Source organism: Camelina sativa, chromosome 15, assembly GCF_030686135.1.
Source record: "Camelina sativa cultivar CO46 ecotype springtype chromosome 15, ASM3068613v1".
Classification (NCBI taxonomy): Eukaryota; Viridiplantae; Streptophyta; class Magnoliopsida; order Brassicales; family Brassicaceae; genus Camelina; species Camelina sativa.
The window spans coordinates 22,782,510-22,792,939 of record NC_141894.1 but is presented as its reverse complement, the minus strand read 5'-3'; the positions used below and the strand labels follow the sequence as shown (position 1 = coordinate 22,792,939).

At 32.6% G+C, this 10,430-nt stretch overlaps 1 protein-coding gene and 1 long non-coding RNA gene across 3 annotated transcripts; one reads left to right on the top strand and one right to left on the bottom strand.

Annotated features, from left to right (window-relative positions):
• Positions 1-943: 943 nt before the first annotated feature.
• On the bottom strand, positions 944-2,490 carry LOC147926931 (uncharacterized). The gene is made up of 2 exons (XR_015581404.1): positions 1,843-2,490; positions 944-1,153 (listed from the first exon to the last, which is right to left on the bottom strand). It is a non-coding gene; the product is annotated as an uncharacterized LOC147926931 (long non-coding RNA).
• Positions 2,491-5,516: 3,026 nt separating this feature from the next.
• LOC104747262 (protein RGF1 INDUCIBLE TRANSCRIPTION FACTOR 1) lies at positions 5,517-7,786 on the top strand. Of its 2 annotated transcripts, none has more exons than XM_010468870.3 (4): positions 5,517-5,669; positions 5,952-6,188; positions 6,282-6,422; positions 7,271-7,786. In XM_010468870.3, the coding sequence occupies exons 1-4, from the start codon at positions 5,667-5,669 to the stop codon at positions 7,646-7,648; spliced, it is 759 nt and encodes a 252-aa protein (XP_010467172.2). In that variant the 5' UTR covers positions 5,517-5,666; the 3' UTR covers positions 7,649-7,786. The 2 variants fall into 2 exon arrangements, with proteins under 2 accessions (XP_010467172.2, XP_010467170.2); XM_010468868.3 differs by having other exon boundaries at positions 5,526-5,669; positions 5,943-6,188.
• The last annotated feature ends 2,644 nt before the right edge of the window (positions 7,787-10,430 follow it).

The following is a 10,430-nucleotide window of genomic DNA, read 5'->3' as shown; positions in this document are numbered from 1 at the left end:
ACAATGAAACTAAGGAAAAATGTCATAATTTAAAAATGTTTTCAAATTATTTCATAATCTTGTTAAGTGTTTATGTCTACAAAATGGGAATTGCTGCAGAAGCAAAAAGAAGAACGTTGACATTGGATCCTCTATTCCTCTGCATAGCACGTGAGGCTTTCTTACATTACATCCATTTTGTAGCCTCCTAAATTTTGTTCTTTTCTTTTAAGCTTTTTTTTTAATCTCTCTTTTTGAGGTTCGTAAAATTGTATGGTTAAACTTCGATATGCTGTTGTCAACATCGAGTCCACGTGCCTTGTACTTTTTTCGAATTGGTCGGTTCTGACTTACGTGGGTTTACACTGATATAACAAGTATAATGTTCGTGTAGTGTAGTGTAGTGAGTGTTTTCAGTATTCTTAGAACAATCATTGTTACGTTTTACAGTATCCTATAAAATTAGGATGTCTACATTTTTCGAACAATAATTAAACAACATTGTTGTCTACGTAAATTGGAGAATTAAACGAGTCAGCAAGCGCGTATACTATTGTTGATTTTTTCCCATCGTTTTACAATTCCTTTGACATGATTGAGCCGAATCCTATCAAGTTGTAAATGGTGCGCACTTAATTGCGGAAATTGATATATAAATAAGTGGATATATAAATAGGCAAATTATTTAAGGAAATGCAAAAGAAAAAAAGAAATAAAAAGTTACGTATATTGGTGGTTTTTTAAGGCTTATTCAGAAAAAGCATGTAATCTAGGTAATTATTATGTTAGACAACATGGACAAGAAATCTCGTCAAAACGTGAGTTTGGGCAAAAGATAAGAAGCAAAACAAGCTTTAAAGAGAAACAACCACAAAACTTTGTAGGATCAAGTGAATTGAAAAACATATCTAAAATAATTGAGAGTACGACGCCTTCTTTCAAATGGTCTGCATGATCCGTCGACTTAATAAAAAAGTATTTTTATCTTTTTCATTACATAATTAGATAAAAGAAAATAACATCACAAATTCAGGCCAAATTGTGAAAACAACATATAAAAGATCTCGTAAGTGTTAGAAATTACAGATTTAAAGAACACAAAGCAAAACAAGAAATAAAAGACACCTCTTCCAGGTATTAGTCTCGGGCCTTTCCATAGGTCTGGAGATTTACCCTGAGTTATCAAAAAAAAAAAAAAAAAAAAAATACATATGAGTCGTATGCCACCTGAATACTAGCTTTTCTAGTCCTCTGCATCTTTAATTTCAAAAAATTTATGTTGCATCACGTAAATTCCTTTTTCAAATTCACCATGAAAAAAATTTGTTTTCCTCCAACACACCAAGCAACAAAAAAATAATTCAACCAATTACATTACTGAAACCGTTCTAAAACTTTAATTTACACTTAACCGCTCTAAAACCATAAGGGTTTAATACCAATTGAAACAACACGACCTATTTTCTATAACTAAATATCTTATAATATTTGATTACGACAACAAACAACAACCATTAACAAACCGACAGTAACCAATCCCAGATTAATGTGGAACCATCAACATGCACATTAGAAACATATAAACCAACTAACAAAACCAACAACTGAGATCCTAGATCATCTTCCTCTTCATCACCGTGATTCTATGTCACACTTTACTTGAATCACAAGAAAAGAGATCCGTGAGTATTATCACAATACTCAATAAGATGATCTTCCCATATACTAGATTATACACATAAACAAAAAAAGATCATACATAAGAACCATAACAACAAGCAAAACAGACAATTAGAAAAACAAATCTGCAACCACAGACAATTGGTGTCGATTGACACTACCAGCAGACAACACTACTTCTACCTTGACGTCGATCAAAACTTCCATCATGGTGTCGTTGACACCCACTTCGATTTCTCCTCACGACTAACAATATGTGTCAGATCGACACCCCAACCCAGTAATACCTCCATTAACAATTTTTCCTCCATCAATCAACTATGTTTTTCGACCACATAATCTCCCACGACGACACATCCAAAGGAAAACCACACAACATCACAAAAACACCAAAAGACACAAAAAAATTAATCACACAATCCACCAAACAAATCACAAATATCCTAATTGTTCAGATAATCCATAGTCACTTTTGATTTAGATTGATTAGGACGAAGGACAGTAACGGAAACAACACCACAAAACTTCCTTCTCCTCGCCTTAACAATACCCAAAACAGACTTTTCTGCTTCTCTTAATCCTTCTCAAAGCTGCATTTGTTCTCAAGATAAAACTCACATCTCTCTCTCTCTCTCTCTCTCTCTCTCTCTTTCTCCCAAGAACGACAAAACACAACTAGGACAGAAAAAGAGGCTTTGTCGAATTTTCAAGTTTTAGGATTTTAATTTTCCTTAAAATCAAACCAAGCCAAACCGATGATTTAAAACCAAACCGATCAACCTTCAAAATTGTTGGTGTTTATCAACAGTCAACACCCACCATTTTTTGGGCTCGAGAGTTACAACTGAAAGAAAAAAAAAGCTAAAAACAAACAAATCGTTGTATGTTTAAATATAATTGGCAGTTGTTCCATACTAGAAACTAGATTAGGACCCGCGGTACACCGCAGAGCAAAATTATTTATAACTAAATATTTAAATTATAAGTTATATTTGTTGGTTAAATATGTTATAAGTATATTGTTAAATAAATCATATAATACCGCAATATAATTTTTTTTTCACATAATATTTATTTAATCAATTTAATTAGATATATCTATTCTCTGATACCAACCGTGTTAACAAAATAATGAAATGATGTTTTACCTGTGTAATACTGAATTAATAATAATTTTTAATTTATATAAATATCGATAAAACCCGTCCCGCTATATAACTCCGTCCCGAGATATTTTAACTCACACTATATTATCTTAATTTTTAATATTTATTGTGTATTTACGGTATGATATTTATCATATATAACTTTTTAAAAGTTTTCAATATTTTTCATATTTAACCTATTAAAAATTTTTAAAATAAAGAACCGGAATAAATCAAAGAAAATTGTTTAAAGTTTGAATGTCTGATAAATCAAACTTTCTACTCATTTGTATTCAGAATCATTTTGGTCTCTTTTATAGTATGACTTTAAACCATTGCCTAATTTTTTAGATGATGTGGAATATTGTACTCGTATTTTTCTAATCATCTATTGAGTAATATATGTCCGTTTTAAAAATTTTGTATTACATCATATAGAGGAAAAAAATCATAATTTTTATTAACTAAATGTATTATAGAATAATTCAAGATAATTTAAATATAAATTCAAATAAATTTTTTATTATAAAAATGAAAGTGAATCATATATTTATGTTTGAATGATGTAGAAAGATTTCCTTATTTTCTAAATCTTATCTATAATTAATTTTGAAGTTTTGGTAACTAATATTAAAGTCAATGCATTAAATGTAAAAACTTTCCAAAAAATATTTTTGAGCAAAAACTGCAGCAAAAATACTAGTATAGATAATAGTATAGATAATTGACGATTTGGCAGAATTGAAAGTTTCAAAATATTATGTAGAACATGTAAGATTTTGAAGATCAAGTTAAAATGTAAATATTGAAAGGTAGCCTTCTTTAATTTGATTAATTATTTTTTTATATAAAATATACTCGGTGACTTATAAAATATATAGTTATCTGCCATAACAAGAAGTACAATTAGACTTTTTTTACCGGTAGCATTTAGACGTTTATGACAATAAAATAGAACAAGTTGGCGTAAGACAGAAGAATCTTTTTCTTGATGTTTTCTTCTTGGGTATTGTAATTAATAAATTACTATGATTAACCATATGCTCTGTACATTTCTACTCCTATTAGACAGAAAATATTATATAATCAGGTCAGGCATAAAATAAGTTCTTAGTACTACTAATACGCACAACAACAAGAATTTGACGGTGTATAAGTTTCCATGAATATTAAATTGGTGAACCAAAATACATGAGCGTTTTAGTAGATAACATTACCCTATTGAAATGTTGTTAGCACTTAGCAGCAGATATAAGCGGATAAAAATATGTAGATACCTTTGTATAATTATAATAAACATGTTTTAGTACTATAGAGTAAATAAAAATGGTTTAAGGATTGCATTACGAAGATTTGTTACGTTCATTTGTTTTTTTGTAGTTTAGGTTGCATAGCTTATGTTTTCCATAGTACTATAATGTATTACTGGTAGCCCTAAGACATATTATCCGGTATCCGGGATCCGATCCGCTATCCGCTCCGATCCGCTCCGAAAAACCGGATATCCGGATAAGCGGATCCGGATCCGGATAGTGAAATTAAATATCCGGGTGGATCCGGATGCGGATCCGGATAGTTGAGAATTTAAAACCGGATATCCGGATCCGAAATATATATATCATATCTCTATATATTATTGGGCCTAGTTTATTTACTCATATTAGCATGTTGGGCCTGTAATAAAAAAGTCTAAATACAAAAAAACGTGAAACAAAGTAGAGTCAATATTAGGGTTTTATGAGACAGCCCCTCGCCGTTCTTTCATGTTTTCTCTTTTTTTATTTGTTCTTTTCTTTTTTCCTTTGCCGTTTTCTTTTTCTTTTTCCTTATGAGACATCCCCTCGCCGTTCTTTCACGCAAGACGAAGAATAGTTAGTAAGACTCGATGACCGGCCGTTTCCACCATCGTCATTAGCGCGTCCCTGTTATGCCGTTTTACGGTTTCCTCAGTTTTGTTAAGCTCATCTTTAACGGATCCGGATATCCGCCGAATATCCAAATTTTTAGCGGATCTCCGAAAACCGAATATCCGGCAATTCGGATCCGGAAACGGATATCAAAACTATGTATCCAGCCGGATACGGATCGGATCCGGATACCTTCAATTTTGTCGGATATCCGGCTCCGTCTCAAAGCTAATTACTGGCAATAATTTGACTAGTCAATCAATATCCATGTTTATTTAATCTATTATATATTTATATCTAAATTTAAGTATCCCTAACGTTATATATAAAAATATCTACGACAAGCCTATCTAACTATTATATTAGCAATGTGTGGACCGATGATTTGTTCATAGTAGTTTTGTATCTTTCCCAATTGGCTAATGAACACCAATATGAGTCTTTACAACATCTAAGTAAGTAGTGATTATTTTAAAATGCGTAGTAGGGGATTCATCTACCCTACTCTCAAATGGTAGATGATAATGCGAAGGAAAAAAATAAATAAAATTGGGGAGAAGCAGAATAGCTTCTCACGGAGGGTTTAACCTAATTAAGCTCTTAAGCCAAGAAGATGACCAAATAAATATATGTTTAAAGTAGGAGACACGGAAACAGCTCCCACGTTCCTCACTTTCTCTCTCTTTTTCTTCCCTCTATCTCTCATCTCACCAACACTAATAAACAACAACCAAGTTTATATGATATTTAAAATGCGTAAAAGAGTTATATCTCCGAGGAATAATCAAATATTAAGTTTTTTTTTCTTTCTCTCTCTCTCTTCCTTGTGATCCTCCATAAATCCTATCATCTGTAGTCCCCTAATCAATCCTTTTTCTCTTCCTAATATTACTCTTTGTAGTGAGTAGTGGCCAAAATATTCCATCTCCCAAAGCTTACTTTGAGTTGTGTCCTCATGGTAGGTTAACATTTCTTCAGTTCTAGCTATACCAGCTTGAGTAGTGAATCTATCACTTTCATCTCAGTTCCTTTACTATATGATTCTTAATATTTATATGCAATTCCTTACAAATTATGGCTTTATCCTCATTTTGACTCCTTGGTAATAACTATAGACTTTAATGGTGGATATAGCTAAGAAACAATTGAATTATGGTATGAAGTTTTTTTTTTTCTCTTTAAGCTTGTTTATCTGTTAAATAATTTAGAAATTGTGTAAATGGTGTGGTAGGGAATTCAGAAACCGGCATGGTTGGATGCGCTATACGCCGAGAAGTTCTTCGTGGGATGTCCATACCACGAGACGGCGAAGAAGAACGAGAGGAACGTTTGTTGTCTTGATTGTTGTATCAGTCTCTGCCCTCACTGTGTTCCCTCTCATAGATTCCATAGACTCCTTCAGGTTCGCCGTTATGTGTATCACGATGTTGTTCGGCTTGAAGATCTCCAAAAACTCATAGACTGCTCTAACGTTCAAGTAAGTAATGTTTTCTAAGACCTATTATAGATATATGTATACATGTTCCTCTCTTATCTATTATAAATTGATTGGGGGTTGAATTATGGACAGGCTTATACAATAAATAGTGCAAAGGTGGTGTTCATAAAGAAGAGACCACAAAATAGACAATTCAAAGGAGCTGGCAACTATTGCACTTCTTGCGACCGAAGTCTTCAAGAACCTTATGTCCATTGCTCCTTGGGTTGTAAGGTTATTTCATCCTAACTATTACTTCTACAAAATATTCGACTCAATTCTGCTTGATATACTATTCTCTCACTTAGAATAAATTTTAGGTTAATATATATATATATATATAGATATATATATATATTATGTATAATTAAGTTATGTGATAGTCTGAACTTTAGAGATGATTCGTTTCTATGAGAAAACTCATGTTCCCCTTTTAAACTCGTCCATAAGTAGAAAATACAAATACAGCATAGGATACTATAGTGACAAGTTAATTGCAGACCCTGACTATTATTTATTTTTTGCTCAAACGTATACTATACATTGTTACTTATCTTATAACCTGACCGTCCCTTAAAATGTTTTTAACCCATAAAACTTGTTAGTTTCCGAAGATGAGAATCTCAAGAAAAAATGGGTTAATAAAATAAACCGTTTATTGTAAAAACATTATAAATATGGTTAGATTTTGAAATCTTGTCCTTTTGAACTAATGTATTATATAATTAAAAACATGAAGAAAATCCATAAAGGGGAGGCTAACATTTTAAAAAATAAGTCTATTATATCCTCTCATTGACCTTGCCGTTGGAACTTGGAACTATATATGTTGATATGCATAAATACTGTAAAAACTCCCATATCATGTGAAGCTAGTGCTTTGGTCCAAAGTGGTGTATCTCACTACCACACTTCAAACCACTTCATTGTTGCACTTTGTGATATCATGTTGCCAGAAAATACAGTGAATTCACCATTACACGCTCACATATAGTCGTAAACAATAAGCTTTTTGAGCATGTATTTTTTTAATGTTACAAGAAATGAATACTGAAAAGGTTTTGGTTTATATATGCATGAAGGTGGACTTCGTGATGAAACGTTACAGGGACTTAACCCCATTCCTAAAGCCATGTCACACTCTAACCCTAGGTCCTGACTACATAATCCCACAAGACTTACTGACGGATGATGATGTGGCAGCCTACGAGACTCCTCGATCAACGGTGGTAGACGGTGATGAGTCCATGAGCTGGTCCTCGGCTTCCTCCGATAACAATGCCGGTGCGGCTGCTGCGTACGCCGCCTCCACCACCCATGTTGTGAGAAAAAAGCGGACCGGATTCTGCCTATGTGCCAAATCCGCTAATAGTTATAAAGAGGTATCGGAGGATCCTGACGATATTTCCACTTGCATCAATCGGCGAAAGGGCATTCCTCAACGATCTCCCCTCTGTTAACGTACTCTTTTATTTTTCTTTTTATTTCTTAATCTTCTTTATTAGTTTCATTTCACCATATAGTCTTATATGTTACATGTATGAATTCTTGTGGCACGGTCTCTCAAATAAAGTTTATAATCATCTTTCTTTTCTTTTCTTTTTTTTTTTTTCTTTTTTTTTTGGTTACATAGAAATTAGTTTAGTATACTTAAGAAGAAAATTTGATATGATCATATAATAATCTGTTTCCGTTTGGACTGGATATCGATTGTGTCCAATAGATTAGTTTGAACAAAGACTCAATATCCCTAATAGGCATAAGCAATTTTTGTTTTTTTTGCTAAACTGTAAATATCATATAGATGAACAATCAGGTTTTACAATATGTATAGAACCTAATATATCTTGGATCATAAGCAATTATTTATATTCTTAACCAATAGATCACTTTTGTATTTCGTCACTCAGATCATGTGACGTGGTCGGTTCAGTGACCACACCACATCATTTACTTAGCGCGATCTCCTTTCTTATTCTCGAAAACGAGGAGGAAGGAGATCTTGCCAGTGTCTTTGTTGGGGGGCTTGGTTATTCTCATGTTATTTGCCATTCGCCGACCTCATTTCGTCTCCTAAAAGACGATGTTCTTATTTGGTTCTGGATTGGATTAACCTGGAAATATGTCCCCTCTAGGTTTTTGTCACATAACTGGTGTGTGAAGGGACTATTTCTCTTGATGTATTTGTTGGAGTAGCTGTTGGAGGGTGATGTCGCTGGTTCTCAAGTGTCTATCTGACACTTAAGTATATGTTCTCAAAAGGAGTAGGTAATGTCCATTCTTCGGCTAGTTTGCGATTGTCATGCAGTCTGGGAGGCTTGCTTTTCCACTTTGTTTTTGTTGACCTGGTTTCTTATCCACATGTTGTCAGACCATAAAATTTTGTATTAAAAATCACGATAAATAGATTGAGGAAAAGACGAATATACGAAAGCGAGATTTATCTCTTTCTTTAATTCAATTAATTTAACACAGTATGACTGTTTTATGAGATTTTAAATCGCATGACACAACCGTGGTAACACTATAATTATAACACTAGATCTGCCATGTATAATAATACTATATGTACACTTACTTTCCAGGAAAAAAAGACAAATGAAATTTGTTGGCTCGATCGTTATAGTGTTTTCGAGAAATTTCAGGAAACCTTTATTTATAGGAGTGAGTATCTTGATCTCCAAGTTAGAGAAATGATAAGATTGTGCGTAAACATCAAGAATAATTTGTCTTGATACGCAAGGATAGGGGACATAGATATATATTTCAAACTTATTCCAAATATATTTGGGCGTTGTCTGAAAACTTCTAAATATTTGATACTATGCAAAATTTCGTAAAGGAAAATAATAAAACTGTTTTGTATAGTTTTGCTGGGCATAAAGGACTATGACCCAAAAATTCGACCCAGCACGTCAGCGGGAGCTCGCGCGTGTGTATAGTTTTTCACAATGCACATTCATATTCTACTCGATCGATAGTATCTTCTTCCTAAATATAGTGAATTTTATTGTAAGTGTATCACTATAAGTCTATATATTAAAGAAAAGTTTTCATGTTTTTATGTAATCGACATGTGGTATACTAGTTTCGAGCATATGCATCATATGGATGAACTAAAACTTGCAAAGTATCATTGTGGAAGACTTGTAATATATCAATTGTCCTCAATTTCAGAAATGAAAAAAAATACTTTCTAGAATAAAAAACAAGGCCAATACCACAACTTTCAAGTTAAAAAATACGTTTTCCCTCCACATGGACCACATCTAAAAGTTTCTTGCCTCAACAATTTCCAAGATACCTTAGAAGCTTTTGGAGGTTGTGATTGTGGACGACGTTAAGTACTGTCATCTATAAAGATTTTCCATAGAATGTATCTAGAATATATCTAGCCGTAAAGATACTCATTAACAAAAATAATAAAATTGAGAAAAAGAGACGTTAGAAGCTCGTATTATTTAGTCCTACATTAATCCATTTCCCAGTCCGGTTGTATAAGTCAAAATGAAAGATGGAGGATGGAGTTTATTTAATTTCCTAGCAATGAAAAACTCGTAACCAAATGGAGTTTTTAAGTTTGTGTATTGGCTTTCTCGTTTAATGTCTTTATGTTATAAACGGATAATTACGAATGTGATTATCCATTACATTACTTCTACAGACTTTGATCAAATCTATATCTATAGCTATAGTTATCCTGTTCTTAGTTGTTAAGCAATCCTTCCTATATAAACATGTAAACGAGTGAAGAGTGTAATAATAAGAAGTAGAGAGAAGAACTTCATTCATTTACTTACCTCTCGTCTCTTTGTGTATATAATAATAGATACATATATATATACATATACATATATAAAATAATAATATCATATATTTGCATTATGTTTTATAACACGTTATCAGCACGATATCTTTATCGTTGGAGCTTGTACAAGGTAAGTAAATTTATATTATTTTCATTTCTGTTTATAGAGCATAAATATTATAGACAACGTGAAATTATGCTTTTTTCTGGATTCGTCATAAGTTATAGGCGTTGCCTCCTTTATGATCAAATCTATAGCTAAATCATATCCGGATAGATCCTTGGATATATGGTAGGCTCTGCCTCTTTCACGATCAAATAAAAGCTATATATTTTCGGATAGATAGATCGTTATATATGGTAGGCTCTGCCTCCTTCACGATCAAATAAAAGCTATGTCTTTTTCGGATAGATAGATCGTTATATATGGTAGG

What these genes read in the sequence shown, in the direction of transcription:
- LOC104747262 (XM_010468868.3), top strand. An exon ending in TAGACTGCTCTAACGTTCAA is followed by an intron (nt 6,189 to 6,281) that starts GTAAGTAATGTT and finishes AATTATGGACAG; the next exon opens with GCTTATACAATAAATAGTGC. An exon ending in ATTGCTCCTTGGGTTGTAAG is followed by an intron (nt 6,423 to 7,270) that starts GTTATTTCATCC and finishes ATATGCATGAAG; the next exon opens with GTGGACTTCGTGATGAAACG.